The sequence below is a fragment of the Rana temporaria genome, chromosome 7 (genome assembly GCF_905171775.1).
Source record: "Rana temporaria chromosome 7, aRanTem1.1, whole genome shotgun sequence".
NCBI classification, from domain to species: Eukaryota; Metazoa; Chordata; class Amphibia; order Anura; family Ranidae; genus Rana; species Rana temporaria.
Window position 1 is genome coordinate 150,766,885 of NC_053495.1, and position 17,692 is coordinate 150,784,576.

Consider the following 17,692-nt stretch of genomic DNA (forward strand, 5'->3'; position numbering starts at 1 on the left):
TTCAACAGGACAATGACCCCAAACACACCTCCAGGCTGTGTAAGGGCTATTTGACAAAGAAGGAGAGTGATGGGGTGCTGTGCCAGGTGACTACCTCTTGAAGCTCATCAAGAGAATGCCAAGAGTGTGCAAAGCAGTAATCAAAGCAAAAGGTGGCTACTTTGAAGAACCTAGAATATGAAATATATTTTCAGTTGTTTCACACTTTTTTGTTATGTATAATTTCCACATGTGTTAATTCATAGTTTTGATGCCTTCAGTGTGAATCTACAATTTTCATAGTCAAACTTTTGGTCTGTACTGTATATATATATATATATATATTGGTTCCATACTGTATTATTTATATTATTCATATTATATACAGTATATATATATATATATATATATATATATATATATATATATATATATATGTGTGTGTATATATATATATATATATATATATATATATATATATATATATATATAAAAGCCTATTTTCTTTATTCAATAATGTCTAATTATTAATATATACATACATACACATGAGTGTTTTCTTATTCAATGTACTTTAACAGTTTTAATTAGGCACAAGTAGACCTCAGTTTGACCTTGTCAGACTTAATTAATGTACTGTACATAACTTTCCCAAACCACCTGTTATAAGGAGTTTTATCGCTTGTCCTTGAAGACTTTCTTATCTCTGAGATTTATATGCATTTTAATCGTTGTCAAAATGTTCCTTGTCTAATTAGTTGAACTTAAAATGAACTATCCTGATACACTTTCAAGGTCATCTAAAGTTCAACACTTACAGAAGACTTTCTTTATATTATGAAATAATTTTACTTCTAAGCATAAATGATTATAACATAAGCATCTAATTTCTCTAACAGGAAGTAGCGGCAGGAATGGGGACATAAGTTTGCCCGAGTACCGTATCGAGTCCCATAATTTCAGACTGTGTATCATGAGGGGGCTGGCAGAAGGAAGTCGCATTTTAGGGGGGTAGCCACAGTAAGGCAGAGATAGGGACCGGCACGCAGTTAGGCACCTCCAGAAGAACCCATAGGGGGATGTCAGATGTTGCATGGAGCATTAAGAGGTGGGAAATTTGAGCTGTCTGATAATATTTTGCAATGTCCGAAATGCCCAGCCTGTGCCATAACCTATGAGCATAGAGAGTAGAGCGGGAAACCCTGGGGTGTTTATGTGACCAGAAAAAGGTGAGAAGTCTGTTCTGGAGTAGCCACAGATAGAAAGCAGGGACCCAGACAGGAAGAGTCTGAAAAAAATAAAGAATCTTTGGGAGGATGGTCATCTTGACCACGTAAATACGGCCGAACCAGGATAAAGTGGGGAATCGTCAAGACGCCATGAGAGCCGTGATAGTGCGCAAGAGTGGGTAGTAGTTGGCAGAGAAAAGGGAAGCATAAGAGGGGGTCAACTTGATGCCCAAGTAGTCCAGTGAGGAGCTTGCCCAACGGTAGTGGAAGGAAGATTGGAGATGTAAGGCTAGGGAACCTGGGAGAGTATTGTTCAGGGCAGATGTTTTGTGTGGGTTGATTTGGAGGCCTGAAATAGTTGCAAAGCGGGTTAGAAGGGTCTGGAGGTTTGGTAGGGTGACAATAGGGTTGGTGAGGGTCAGGAGGGAATTGTCAGCAAACATGTTCAATTTATAGCTGTCAACCGCGTAGGGGATGCCCTTCATGTTAGGATCTGCCCTAAGGGAAATAGCCAGCGGTTCGAGGGCAAGAATAAAAAGGACCGGGACAGAGGGCATCCTTGCCTTGTTCTGCTGGAGATGACAAAGGAGGGAGAGAGGCAACCAGCATAGTGGACTGAGGCAGAGGGGGTTGAGTAAAGGGCCGTCAACCATGACAGGATGGAGTCTCCAAAACCCCAACGTTGTAGTACGTATCGCAGATAGTCTCACAAGAGGGTATCGAAGGCTTTATATATATCAAGCAAAAGGAAAAAGTCAGGGATTTTGCATTGCTGCAGTAAGGTGATCAAGTGGACAACTTTCCGGACATTGTCCCCCACCTGACGGCCAGGTACAAAGCCAACCTAGTCTCTATGAACCAAGGAAAACAAGTATTTGTTAATGCGGGAGCACAGGATTTTCCCTAAAAGTTTCACGTCATCATTTAATAGGATAATTGGGTGAAACACCTGGGGTTCAAATTGCAGACATTTTTAACCTTCCTCACTCTTCAAAAAAATAAAAATAAGCTTGTGTCTCGTCTGCAGAGATTTTCCTTCACTTCCTGTCCTGACAGAGCACATCTACAAATTGCAAAATAAAATAAAACTTTTTCATTGGAGTTGGGCTATAAAGGTAGCTTGCTAAGTATGTTAAAAGGAGTTTAGAGATCTACCTGCGGGTTTGAGATTTAAAAATAAAATGCAATATTTAATTCTCCCAGTTCTGAGTACTTCTCCTTCCCCTGTTGAGACTCCCGTGTTTTTTTACATCTATTTATTGTATACTTACATTTTTTAGAAGTCTTCAGGCAAGTCACATGACACACAGGATCCTTTTTCTATTCACTTCCTCTCTGGTGTTGGGCAGGCCTCAATTTTACAGAGTAGTACAGACTTGAAAAAGTTATTGCGACTCTTATGCCGCATACACACCATCACTTTATGTGATGAAAAAAAACGTCATTTTCTGTGAAGTAAAAAATGACGTTTTTGAAACTTCAATTTTCAAAGACGAAGTTGCCTACACACCATCGTTTTTCTCACAATGTTCTAGCAAAGCGAGGTTACGTTCTCACCACTTTTTCCATTGAAGCTTGCTTCATAAGTAGCTTCTGGGCATGCGCGGGTGAAAAAACGTTGTTTTAAACAACGTTTTTTGCTACACAGGGTCAATTTCTGTGAAGTAAAAAATGACGTTTTGAAAAACGACACATAAAATTGAAGCATGCTTCAATTTTTTTTGGTCGTTTTTTACAAGACATAAAATTACGTTTTCCCCCACACACGGTCAATTAAAGTGACGTTTTTAAAAACGTCGTTTTTTTTCATCACATAAAGTGATGGTGTGTACGGGGCATTAGCATCATTGCATGTGAGTGCAAGGCCCTGTGGTAATATCCCCATGATGTTCTGCACTCCCAAGGCATCATCCAACTCGGAAAACTGGGGACAGCTAGTGGCCAAAAGAATTGGGAGGGACAGTGCTATAAAAGAGGTGAGTAATGCCGCCAAGGCGTTTATCTAAAATTATTTTGTAACCTTCTGGGGTAGCATTTAAAAAAGGCAGCCTTAAGTTGGGTTATAAATATTGCCTAAATAATTAAACTCTATCTCCCATGTTCTTTGAACAAAGACTGTCGATGATCATATGCTTTATCAGATCTAAACAGGCATTATAAGTGATATAATGGCATACATCACAAAATATAGTCTATGTCAGTAATAAAAAAACATTTAAATAAATAACGCCAATAAAATAACTATTTTTTATCCATTAAGGTTTGCAACATCTAAAAATAATTTTCGAAGAACAGATTATATGACGTACATTGAAGATATTGCTTCAGATATTGGTGTAAAGCCAGATATATTGAAGCTGTTCCTAACAGATCCAGTTTTGGCTGTTAAGCTTGTCTTTGGCGCTCTCAATTCTTATCATTTTCGTCTAAGTGGCCCAGCGAAGTGGGATGGAGCTCGAGAAGCCATTCTTACCCAGTGGGACCGAATTGAAAAGCCACTAAGAACACGAGTGCCAAAGAGGAATTCCAAATCACCCCTGACTTCATTTATGCTATTGTTTTTCTGCTTTGTGACTCTGTTTGCAGCTGTTTGGCTAAAACACTGAAATGCAGTGTCCTCAGGAAGCATGTGCACTCATGGTTTTAGCTCAATTTTAATTTAAGGAAACACATATTGATTAGGTACACTGATTCTGGCAAAAACTTAAAGTGGTTGTGACCCTAAAAAATATTATCTTGTCCCTTTAAAGAATGAGATATAGCATAGTGCTTTTGCCATGTCAGTTGCCCCTTTCTATGTTGTACAATACCTGGTTGATCCTGCCTGTTCTTGTTTACCCCTGTTTAAACTGACCACGTTCATCATGGCTGCTGTCCATGATAGCGTGGTCCGATTACGTGCCTCTGTCATCTTTCTCTTTCCTTTGTGTCTCTGCATCTCCCCCTCCCTCTGTCCCTATAATTTCCATAGTCTGTTTAGCAGATCTTCTCCCCGCCCCTCTCCCCCTACCTTCATTAAATAATACTATTTCCTGGCAGAGTGAGAGAGGAATAACTGCCCATACCACTGAAATCCCTCTGCTCTGGAGTGAGCAGACTGAACCATGTGACTGCACAGAAGAGCTCCTATCTAATGGTACTTAAAGCGGTGGTTCCCCCTTAAAAACAACTTTTTTTTATTCCACTGCCCCCCCACATTACAATCGAATTAAGGCTCTTATTATTTTTTTGCTGCTGTACATACCTTGATACAGCATATTCACCCGTGCATCCGGGTTGCGAGTCCCGCGGGAGTGGGCGTTCCTCACATGCTGTTGATTGACGTTTTGCCCAAAAACGAGCTCTCCCCCCGTCGCGTAAGCTGCGTCACGATTGGCGAAAGGAGCCGAACGGCGATGCGCATGCGCAGTATAGCGCCGACTCGCCGTTCGGCTCCTTTCGCCAACCGTGACGCGGCTTACGCGACAGGGGAGAGCTCGTTTTTGGGCAAAACGTCAATCAACAGCATGTGAGGAACGCCCACTCCCGCGAGACTCGCAACCCGGATGCACGGGTGAATATGCTGTATCAAGGTATGTACAGCAGCAAAAAAATAATAAGAGCCTTAATTCGATTGTAATGTGGGGGGGCAGTGGAATAAAAAAAAGTTGTTTTTAAGGGGGAACCACCGCTTTAAAGAAGATTTAAAAAACAGACTCCTATTAATATTGCCACATATGAGAATGGATAATGGGAGTGTGTTTATTAGATTTTACAACCACTTTAACTGAATTAAGCCAGTCCTCTGGTTTAAAAAGCAATACCAATGTTTCACTCAGTGCTCACCTCGTGTATAAATAACTCAAACCATAGTCCAATAGTGACAGAGATACAACATAAAATAGCTATACTTACTCATAATCATGAATACATTTGTATAGCTCAAAGATTCAGCTGAAAAGATTCCAAAAATAAGTTTGAGTGCAATACACTGTCATTGCTCCAGCTGGGGGCAAAATGACAGGTAGATGGCCATGTGAAACTGTGTGGCATTGTGTCACTGGCATTTGAAGTAGCCACCAGTTCTAGAACTACCTTTTCTGGTAGAGAGAGAGGGACCGGAGGATAGAATGGTAGCGGCTGCTAGTACTGCAAACCCAAAATAACCATCGCCCAGAAAAGGATTATATATGGACTTTCTCGGTACTGATGACACAGATAAATACAGTAAAGAATTCATTTATTGTACATGAAATGATATACAGTTTAAAAACAAAACCATGACAATCAACCACACACTGGTTACAGCAGTATATTATTAACGGAAATCCATATAGTATCTGTTGTTGTGAGGTAAAATGAAGGGAGCCCTCTACCGGGAGAGACCACTTCTTCAGGAGGTAATCACCAGAGGGCCAAGGACCACCATGGAGCTCGCCGAGTAAAACCCCCCAAGACGAACAAGGGGGAGAGCAAAGGTTTGTTCTCAATGCTGATAGCAGCACTTAAATGGGGCAGATGGGATGTGAGCGTTGTGGAAGGCGTATGTACAGCTCTGATGTTGACAAGCTTCGGAGGGTAATCAGCTGTTCACAGTCAGAGGAAAGTAGTCCCAGCAAGGCTGTATAACAGTTTACAGTGCTCGGAGCCAGGTAAATTGATGACCGCACGAACGCTCAGATCCCAAGGATTAATCCCATGGAGAGTCACGAACAACAAGTGAGTTGTTCGTACAACATTTAGCAACATATTGCTACACTTAGGCCCCTTTCACACTGGGGCTGGAGGTGTGGTGTTGGTATAGCGCCTCTATACCGTTGGAATTGCGGCGATATTCGCCTACTAGCGTCCGAAAAAGGATTATTACCGCCAGCAATGCGCCTTTGCAGAGGCACATTGCCGGCGGTATTGCCGCGGTTTCCAATTGATTTCAATGGGAATGAGCGGTGGAGGAGCGTTTTTCACACCGCTCCTCACACCGCATCAAAGATGCTTCTAGCAGGACTTTTGGAGCGGTCCTGCTAGTGCACTGATCCAGTGTAAAACAGCATCCGCTGTTTAGGGTCGGTTTGCAGGCGCTATTTGTAGAGCAATAGCGCCTGCAAACCGCCCCAGTGTGAAAGGGGCCTTAGAGATGCCTCTCTTCTCTTTTATACTCTGTAGCTCCTGCTGGATTTTGCTTATAATCCCCTTGTGGAGGCTTCCATTTCTGGATGGACATTTCATGGTTACACAATCTGGTAACATTGCTATAATCTTTTTATATCGACTACAGCTGTATATACTGAATAACCTATAAATAAATGGTTGTGGAACGAATCATTTGAGTTTCCATTATTTTTTATAGGGAAATTTGCTTTGATATACAAGTGCTTTGGATTTCAAGCATGTTTCTGGAACAAATTATGCTCGCAATCCTAGGTCTTATGCCCTGTACACACGATCGGTTCGTCTGATGAAAACGGTCCGTTTTCATCGGATGAACCGATCGTATGTGGGCCCCATCGGGTTTTTTCCCATCGGTGAAAAAAAATAGAACCTGTTTTAAAATTTTCTGATGGTTCAAAAGCCGATAGAAAAAAACGATCGTCTGTGGGGAAATCCATCGGTCAAAAATACACGCATGCTCAGAATCAAGTCGACGCATGCTCGGAAGCATTGAACTTAATTTTTCTCTGCACGTTGTTGTGTTTTGCGTCACTGCGTTGGACACGATCGGATTTTTAACTCATGGTGTGTAGGCAAGACTGATGAAAGTCAGCTTCATCGGAAATCTGATGAAAAAATCCATCAGACCGTTTTCATCGGTTGAAGCGATCGTGTGTACGTGGCATTACTGTAATCCAATTTGAATTGCTCTTTTGAAACAGTTTTTTTTTTTTTTAGTCATGTGCCTGGCACAGCACCAATCAGGGCTGTACAGACACAGACTCAAACTGTAGAGAGCATACTTTTAGAAAAATAATGGAAGCCCCTCACAAAGATCTTTCCCTGCAGATGCCAAAAGAACAGGGAAATATCATGTGAAAGGTCATCCAGCATTGCAGGAATAGAGTATTTTGAGGATTTTAAAAAACAAAAACAAAATACAGACTTGTGATATATATGATTTATATGAATGCATTATGGCAATTAACACTTCTCTGTTTAGTATAATTTTAAGTCTTGTTTTATTTTTGCAAGACTATACTAGCAAGCCTAGTCTATATTTAAGGAGTTATTTTTTCACCCATATATTGTGAAAGTGCTCAATAATGATCAGCGAATGGAAATCATATGTATATATTTGTATTGCTTTAAATCAATAAAATTATATTATTATAAATTAAAATATTAAATATGTATTTATTTTTTAACATTTGCTATCCCTGTATTCCCCACCATTATACTCAATGCATATCAAGTTATTTATTTAGAACATTCTTCATGAATAATCATACTTCTATTCCCATGCATATGGACATAGCTAGTAAGATTAAGCACATATTAAAGCGTAAGCTACACAAGTAATATAAATATAAAGTGGATTATTCAGCCTTGTGGTGCCTGCAAATAGCCTTTTAGTCTTTAAAACAACCCGTGTTTCTGTATGGAACCCTTGGAATCCTAGGTACAGGCACATTCAATTCTGTTGAGATTATGTTCCAACCCCTTCCTTGGTGCCAAGCCTTGCACCCTCTCTTTCAATTTTTCAAATTTCAAAGGTTATAGGCTCTGCTACTCAAGTTCTGGAGCGTTAAATACCAGGATGTAGAGCTTAGCAATATATAAAAAAAGGGACTAAATCTTAGAAACATAAAAGAGTGACAGCATAACCCCCCCCCCCCCTCCCCCCAAGTTTAGTGTACGTTTAAGCAGATCAGATTTACCATTATTTGCCACTATTCTGGAGTTAGCAAATACCTGACATTTATTGGGACTTCATACATAGTATATAGATCGTCAGCATCAAAGAGACAAGCATTTCAGCAAAACAAATTTCAGGAGGTAAAAATAGGTCTAAAGTATATATAAACCCTTTCAGATTAAAATGGAAATGAAAGGCAAAACATTTGTGTATACATATAAAGTACAAACATGATGAATACCCTTTTCAACTTTTTTTTCTAAGTGATCACATACCCTCTGTTCGCAGCAGCATGGGGAGCTTAGAGAGCTGAGAGTGGGGAAATAGCAGTACACTGGATTTCCCAGTGAATGGCTGTGCGGGGGTGGGGGTTGTCAGTACAAGTCTGATCATTGGAGGAGAGCAGGCTGAGTTCCCAGCACAGCCAGAAAACTGTGCTCTCATGACATGTGGTCATTTTTTAATAGGATAGCAGAGGGACTGGCAGGAACACCAGGTATTTCACACGAAGGAAGTAATACAAAGAGAAGAGAATACGTTTTCATAGAAATACATGGTACAGCAGGCACAACACATATGAAATGTTGTGTTAATATATTCTTTAAACATCCAAAAGCCAAGATAGAAAGACAGATTACATTTTAAAGTCCGTCCAATCAACTTACTCAGGAGGTAACATGGATAATATTGTGCTGAATAACAGATCCTCAAACCAGGGGCATAACTATGATTCATGGGGCCCCATTGCAACATTTTCTGATAGCCCTCCCCAAAAAACAAACCTCCAAATAACTGACTATGTAACAGCTGGCAGTGTCAACTATGACAATATAGGGGTTATTCACTAAAACTGGAGAGTGAAAAATCTGGTGACGTTCTGCAAAAAAAAAAACAATCAGCTTCCAGGTTTTATTGTCAAAGCTTAAAGCGGGGGTTCACCCGGAGAAAAAAATGTAATATTAGATTCAGGCGAGTTGTTAGAAGCACAATCGGGTATTTTTTTTTAAAATCATTGCAGTACATATTGTTTTAGAGATAGATGTTCTTCGCGTCTTCCGGGTATAATCTGCGGGACTGGGCGTTCCTAATTGATTGACAGGCTTCCGACCGTCGCATACAGCGCGTCACGAGTTGCCGAAAGAAGCCGAACGTTGGTGCGCAGGCACCTTATAGAGCCGACTTGTGACTTCTTTCGGCAACTCGTGACGCGCTGTATGCGACGGTTGGAAGCCTGTCAATCAATTAGAAGCGCCCAGTCCTGCAGATTATACCAGGAAGCCGCGGAGAACATCTATCTCTAAGGCCTTGTACTCACGACCGGATCTGTGCGCTGGAAACTGTCTGCCCGACAGTTTCCGGCGTACAAGGCTGATTTGTGTTTTGTTCCGCTGGCGTGTACACACCAGCGGACCAAATTCCCGTCGTACCGGAACGCGTGCACGTAAACTACGTACGACGTCACTATAAAGGGGAAGACCAAAGTTAATGGCGCCGCCCTCTGTTCCTCTTTTGCTAGTTACGTGTTTGCTCGTGTTAGTGAAGGTTTGGTTAGAGCTGATTCGCGCTTCTCGGTCTCCAGGCTTTGACAGCGTGTATTCACGGGTTCAGTGCGTGTGCTTGCGGTAACGTAGTTGTCATTCGGCTATAGGCAAGCAGGTTGTTTCTGCTTTAGCAGTTGCATCCTGTGCGCTCGTATCTGTTTGTCACGCGTTTGTCGCAGGTAGTGCTGGATTTGCGAGTGCTTTCTGTTTCAGTGTGTTCTTGACTGACCAGCCGGCCGGTTTGAAGCCATGATGGAGCAGCAGCGTCAATTTTCGCGAGTTGGTGCTGTTTATGGGATGGCTGCTGGATATGTTCATTTGTCCAGTACTTTGGCCAGAAACAGGGGGCGGAGGCGTTTCTGGACCAAGAATTGGTTGCGCCAGCGTGACCAGTTCTCACATATGCCTCTGCTTAGGGAACTCCAGGAGAATAATCCTAATGACTTTAGGAATTTTCTCCGCATGACGGACCCTGTATTCAACCGTCTGCTGGATCTTCTGTCCCCCTATATCACGAGGCAGGACACTGTGATGCGCCAAGCCATCACGGCCGAGCAGAGGCTTATTGCCACGTTGCGGTACCTGGCGACTGGGAGGAGCCTGCAGGACCTCAAGTTCTCGACAGGCATCTCTCCGCAGGCGCTTGGGGTCATCATACCGGACACGTGTGCTGCCATCATCAAAGTTATGCATGAGGAGTATATTAAGGTAAGTTTCCTGGCTCTAATAATGTGTCCAACTAACTTTATTTTTAATTTCCCAGATATGCTGTGTGTTTAACTAACGTTACCTTTTCTCCCTATGCATGTTGATATCAGCTTTACATGTTTTATTCTTGGCCTACCTGCATATTTGTCCATTACCCAATATTAACCTGTCCAGCATGCTATCCTAGGGACAAACCCACCTTGCCAATTTTTCTAACAGGACTTTTTGGTTTTTGTGCCCCCCCCCCTTCAAACTTTTATTGTCCCCATCAGAGGGCTGTGGAGTCTCTTAATGAAGTGGCCCTATATATTTCATTTCCCAAATTCTCCATGCACATTTTTCTAATGCAATTTTAATACTGTGAACTGTCACAAGGATGCTTGTAGGATGTATTTGTTACAAAGTACTAAATCTCTAATTTTGTTTGTCCCCACAGCTACCCTCCACACCACAGGAATGGCAGTCTGTGGCTTCCCAATTTGCCCAGCGGTGTGATTTTCCAAACTGCGGTGGAGCAATAGATGGGAAACACGTCCGCATTGTGCCCCCACCCCGCTCGGGGTCGTACTATTATAATTACAAGGGTTATCATAGTATTGTGTTGATGGCGGTGGTGTCGGCACAGTATGAGTTTCTATATGTGGACGTGGGGAAGAATGGCCGGATGTCTGATGGGGGAGTGTTCGCACGGACTGATTTCTATGATCGTCTCCAAGCTGGTGGTCTGGCATTGCCACCAGATGAAGATAATGTGGAAGGACTTCCGTTTGTGTTCCTAGCGGACGAGGCTTTCGGGCTTGGTCCTCACCTCATGCGGCCTTTTCCCCAGAGGACCCTCACCTCAGAGAGGAGTGTGTTTAATTTTCGGTTGGCCAGGGCTCGGAGGGTAGTCGAGAATGCCTTTGGGATACTCACCAACCGGTTCCGCCTGTTCAGGACATCGATACATCTGGCGGAATATAAATTGGACACCGTTGTATTTGCCTGCTGCATTTTGCACAACTTTTTACGCAGGCACTCCCAGACGTACCTACCCGACATCGGTTCTGAGGCAAGACTACCCTCAGATCCCCTTCCCGGGCTGGACACTGGTCGCGCTGGCTTGGCCCCCCAATCAGCTCGTGAGGTACGCGACAAATATGTTGAGTACTTCATGGGTCGGGGGGCCATTGCTATGCCAGATCATATTTCTTTCTAATTCGGCCCCCAAAGAAAGGAATATTCTAAAAAATAATAAATAATTAGACCATTGGACTTTATACAGTTGTTTGTCATTAATGCTTTTTCTCTTTTTCTGTCTTCCTGGTTCTCTAACTAACTTCTTCAATTGTAATGCATAATTGATTTCTCCACTTTTAGTAACTAACCACATTTTGCACAGTATTCACTCATCTACAAACAGGGTATTGAGTCTAGAAATAAGAAGCAACTCCATTTGTAAATGTTGAGGTCAATTTTTTTTAATTTTTGCTTGTTCATGACCCCAAAAATAATTTTATATTTTTTTCATTACTCCCTGCTTTTGTACTTAGGAGTCGTCAAAATTTTTTAAAATTATTTTTTTTTTTTTCAGGTAATTCAACCAAAAATATTTTGCAGATTATACATTTATTAACAAGTTCACTTTTTTTTTCCTCAAATATAGTTAGATTTATTGTTTACATATATATATATATATAGATTATATTTGGTGGGGTGTTTACCGCCTTAAATTTTTTTGGGCCCATATTTTTTAGGCACAAAAAACAATAATTTTTTAACCTTTTTTTTTTTTTTTGGTGTTTTTTTCTAAAAGAAATTTTTTAGGTGAGAATTTGGAGTCAAATCTCTACTTCACTAAATTCAGTGATTAGAGAGATTTATAATTCTATATATATATTTTTAAAAATTTTTGGCGTTGTTTATTCTTTATGGTCTAAACTTTATAGTATCCCAAAATGTTCAACATGGTCAAAAAGTAACAAAATCAAATTCCAAATATATAAAAACTCACAACAGCAGTCAGTCATGGTGTGCTTTCACACTGGAACACGCCAAAATTGGAAGATACACACATTCAGTGCAAACTCGCCAAATGTCATTGGTTCAACAGACAAATGGCCACATGTGCTATCTGACATCATGGGTGATCAATGTCTGTGTTTTGTGGGAGCAAACCCTTCCTCTCAACTACTTGAGGATGGAGGAGGGGGTTGGACCCACAAAGCACAGACATTAGATATTCTGTGATGGCAGATAGCACATGTTGGCACACTGTGTGTGTATCTTCAAATTTTGGCGTATTCATTATTCAAACTGTAAAAATGTTTGTGGGGGCGGGGGATGGGCGGGGGGTGTTTCAGTCTTTGACACGGCCCATCATGTCAATAATGTTCTTAAAATTAGATTCGATCACCATCATTCTTTGCCGCATATTGTCCATTTCCGTGCTGCATTCCAAAAGGACATTTGTTACATTCTGTTCCATGAGAAACATCCTTTCACGCATATTGTGCATTTCAGTGCTGCACTCCATTACCTGCTGAATAATTATAGCAGCACTTGCACGTGAAAATATTGGCACACCATCCTCCTCCCCTAAAACAAAAAAAAAAAAAAGGCATTTACAATATTATTTTTCTATGAGGCCTATCTACATATGTTTTTTTCAATCAAGCTAGGGTGACACTGACCTGATGGGCTTCTCCTTTCCACCTCTTCGACATCTTCTATCACTCCTCCTTCTTCCACCACCTCCCCATCATCTTCAATCACTCCTCCTTCTTCCACCACTTCCCCATCATCTTGGACTCCTCCTTCATCCATCAATCCACCTTCTTTCAATTCGCCAAATTGTTCTTCCGCCACTTGCCCTTCATCTGCTATGACTTCTAAGTCCAAAATTACTTCTTCCTCCTCTCTTCCTTCCTCCTTTCTTCCTTCCTCCTCTCCTTCCACATCCTCCTCTCCTTCCACATCCTCCTCTCCTTCCACATCCTCCTCTCCTTCCACATTCTCCTCTCCTTCCACATCCTCTTCTCCTTCCACATCCTCCTCCTCCTCCACATGTTGAGATGGCAGATTTTGGCCTTGTCTGGCCCTCTCTGCCTCCTCCAAATGCTGGCGACTTCTTTCCCCTGAAATAAACCCAAAAAAATGTAGACTCATCAGCACACAGATATTGGAGAGCATAAATCGCACACATTGCTTAGAAGATGCTTTCATTTAGTTACTTTTATGTTTCACCAAACCTACATTTTGCTATTACTTCTATATGGCAAGCTCTGATCCTGCCCCTTTTTAGCAAAGTGACACACATGGATGTCCCCCCTAAACTGTATTTCTGGGAGACCCTACCAAAACCCATTTTTGATTTGGGGAGACACAGGTGCTCTGCATTGCAGATGTGAAAACATCTGCTTTCTTACCACTATTTTTAGAATGAATCCTGTTTGCCTTTCCCATTCTCATACTTTTTTTTTCTAGAACTAGCTTTTACACAATGTTTACAAACAAAGTTTTTGGCCAGTGAGCCATGTCCAGGTGTGTTGTTCCTGGAATAACCGAGGCTTTCTGATAAACTATGTGATGTTACGTTGTTTACTAAGAACACTGTTTGTAAATATGTAGTTAGTTATGTTCTAAAAAATAAATAACAACATGTCTTTAAAATTACAAGCTGGCCAAGGAGGCAGATGGTGAAATATACATGGCAACACATTATTGCAGACAATCACCACCCCCCCCCCCCAACCCCAATATATATTTACTTACTTTTACGCAGAATTTTAAGTATTTTCTTCATCTGATGTGGCTCCCTCAATTTTAAGTCTGACCAGCGTTTCCTCAGCTGTTCCTTGGACCTGGTGATCCCAAACATCCTCTGCATTCTCCTCGCCACCTTGTCCATAATATGTGCCTTTCGGCGGTTAGGGGTCTTGTATGGCCCTAATTCACCATCATAGTCCTTTTTTCGCATGATGTAAACTAACTCCACCATTTCCTGGAACCGCATATTAGTGGCTTTATATCTTCTTTTCCTTGATCGGGACGTCCCTGCCTCTGTCCCTTCACTTGTGGCATGAGAGCATCGTGCCCGCTCGTGTGACATCGCCATCTTTCCTTTCCCACAGAGATTATGGGCGTGGAAAAGATGAATTCTTACGCCATGGGCGGAGAAGAGGGCGGCGTTTAATACATACGCGGAGTGTAGAGAATGCAAACAACGTGTTTACGTCCGTTACGCGGAGAATCTTCGAGCGCATCCAGAACATACACAGTTAACGCCATATTTCCTAAACTCATTGATTAGGGGCCTCGCAAAGGTGACGAGGGCGGGGTTTCATAAATACGCGGAGTGTTTAAAAGGTTTACGCCGTGATTACGCATCTTACGCGGTAATTAGGCGAGCGTGAGAAACGAGGAGCGAGAGACAGGAAGGTAAGGAAATTAAAAATGTGATCAGCAGAGGCCTTGAAAATGTAGACACATGGGATGGGGGTTTGGGCTGTTGGTTGCACCCTTTTTAAGCTATTCTGTCTATGGGGTACCACAATGTTATTTTGGTATCCAAATGCTTTTGGACACCTCACAAAATAGAGATGTGAACAATGCTGTACCTCATTGACAAGTTTTTGAATGGTGTATTCAGATCAGGCAAAGTATTGTTCAAGTGTTGGTTGTACAGAGGTCATTAGGAAGTGTCTTTTATGTCATCCATTGTCAGGGGCATGAGATTTACACATGAAAGAGTGCCTAGATGAAAACTGTCATTTGTAAGCATTGTTTAATTTAATATATTAAAAATATTTACTGCAATGTGAACAATGGCTCTGCATCTAGCAAATCAATGTTTGGTACAAGCAATGCGGCCGAGCTGCCAATCATTGTTTAAACAAGAGAGACTGTGTTTGGAATTAGATATAGGTAATAAATTTGAAGACACATATTAGATCAAGGTCAACGCTGATCCTTTGGAATATATATGTTTCTGTGGTTTATGTTTTTGTAATCTAGACTCAAAAAGAAATATAATTTTGCTAAAATTGCAATGGACCTCCTACAAAGCAAGGAATCTATAGAGGCCTTACTTCAAAAATACCAGGACACGCCCATCCTGTGGAATTCAAAACACTCGTTATATTGCAATAAAGAGGTACGAGCGGCAGCACTAGAAGAGCTAGCAAATTATATGCAAACTTGGGTGCCAGGATGCACTGCCAACATGGTGAAGGATAAACTTGCCAACCTCAGAAGCACATACAGGAGAGCATACAAAGCTAATAAAATCAAAAAATCTGGAGCAGCAGCAAGACAAGCAAAGGAACCCAAACTGTGGTATTATAAACAGATGGCTTTTTTGCGGGACGAAATGGAAGGCAGGAAAACGATGTCCAGTCTTTCTTCCAACCTTTCCTCCATGCTACCTTCCAGCGGACCTTCCCCAGATGACCACAGCCCTGCAGAGTCGGAGGAAGAGGGCCTGGCTGACAGAGATGCAGATCTGCCACCCTTCGATGAGGAGGTATAGTAGTTTCCTCTATATTTATGGCGTAAATAATTCTTGGTGGATTAATGATTAGATATTGTAAAAAAAAAACCAAGCTGGAAAAAAGCAAACAAAAAGGTGTACAGACAAATAGGTGTCAGGGATGACAACTGCAGGGGTCAGAAGTAGAGTGTATTCAAGTAATAATGAACAGAAAATACTGAACGAAAAACATGAAAATGAGTGTGGTTTTATTTAGCGAAATTGTAAAAAAATTCTTTTTTTTTCCACACAGGAAGAAGAGATCAGCCAGGAGGTGGCAGATCCTCAGGTGTCTGTCAGCCAGGAGGAGGCCGGGGTCAGTGGCAGCCAGGAGGAGGCCGGGGTCAGTGTCAGCCAGGAGGAGGCCGGGGTCAGTGGCAGCCAGGAGGAGGCCGGGGTCAGTGGCAGCCAGGAGGAGGCTGGGCCCAGTGGCCTGCAGCAGGTCCACCCGGCCAGGAGAACCACCACCAGCCAGTCTTCTCCCCCCCAGGTGAGGCCATCAGGCCGAAGGAGGCAGTTGAGGCCTGTGGAGGAGGCAAGCCTCCGCATGATCCAGGAGGCAAGCGCCATCATGAGGGCCCCCCTCAACCCCACAGAGGCCTTCAGTGCCTCATTGGCCCATGATTTAAATGAAGGGGAGGAGGACCAGAGAAGACTGGCAAAGGCCCTGATGAACCAGGTCCTTTGGTGGATGCAGAGGGGCCTGCTGACCCCAGACACTGGGCTATGTGACCCGGCCCGGCTTGCGGAACACCATCCTCCTGCTGCCACATCAACCCCACCTGCAAGACCCCGTGTTCGATCCGCTGGAAGGCTGCCTGGAGGGAAGGCTGGAAAGAGGAGGAAACGTTGATTTTCTGCCTTCCATTTCCTTCCACATAAAGGACATCTTGTTTGTACTACCACAGTTTGGGTTCCTTTGTTTGTGTGCTGCTGCTTCATATTTTTGTGTTTGGCTCCTGAGGCTTGGAAGTTTATCCTTCACCATGTTGGAAATGCAAGTTTGCATATAGTTTGCTATCTATTCTAGTGCTGCCGTTCTTTTTATTTTTTGTGATGACATTTGCCTGAATAAAAGGCCTTTTGCTTTCATTTGAAAACATGTCTATTGTTTGATATACTGTGGGGATTATTAGGCAGCAAACCTTTAATAAATATACAATGGGTAATTTACAAAGGACACACTCCTTGGGGGGTGGGTACATTTGGTGTGCCAACATGGTTTAATATTCTCTAATGAAACACCAAAAAAAAAAAAAAAAAATTAAAAAACATGTAAAAAAAAAATAGTTTAAATGGTGACATAACTAGAAACAAAAAAAAAAAATTAAAAAATGAACATTCCTTTACAAAAATGACTACTCTAAATTATGGAGGACCACCAACCAAAACACACGTCTGGCATAGAAAACATTATTAAAGGATTACATCACAAGCAAGAAATGTGACATTTCAGTATGGGACAACTCTATTGAAATTGCATCAGCAAGAGAACGGGGTTATTCTAGCAAGAGAAGAATTAAGAAAACGAGGCTTTAAAATGTGGTTTAGTGCGCCTTTTTAAGACATTGTTCTCTTGCTAGAATAAAAGGTTTCTAATGACGAATGTGCCATATCCCAAAGAAACGCGAGTTTTACCTGAACGAGCGCTCCCGTCTCCTCATTTGGACTGAGCATGCGCGGGGTTTTTGTACGCTGCTTTTGTGTACAGACGACCGAACATGTCTGACGGACACGATTCCAGCAGACTGTTTTAAAGCAAGACCAGGAAACAGTTGTTCGTTGGAAAACGGTCTGGCCGACGATTGTTTGCTGGAATTCTGTACGTTACTGCCTACACACGAACGAACATGTCCGCTGAAACTGGTCCGCGGACCAGTTTCAGCAGACATGTTTGGTC

At 42.1% G+C, this 17,692-nt stretch overlaps 1 protein-coding gene across 1 annotated transcript in view; it reads left to right on the forward strand.

The window, feature by feature from the left end:
• Positions 1-4,348, forward strand: part of LOC120945759 (dimethylaniline monooxygenase [N-oxide-forming] 2-like) — a 63,112-nt gene extending 58,764 nt beyond the window's left edge. The window contains exon 10 of the mRNA XM_040360137.1: positions 3,469-4,348. Coding sequence (XP_040216071.1) covers positions 3,469-3,814 — 346 coding nt within the window. The 3' untranslated portion in view covers positions 3,815-4,348. The remainder of the gene's footprint in view (positions 1-3,468) is intronic.
• The last annotated feature ends 13,344 nt before the right edge of the window (positions 4,349-17,692 follow it).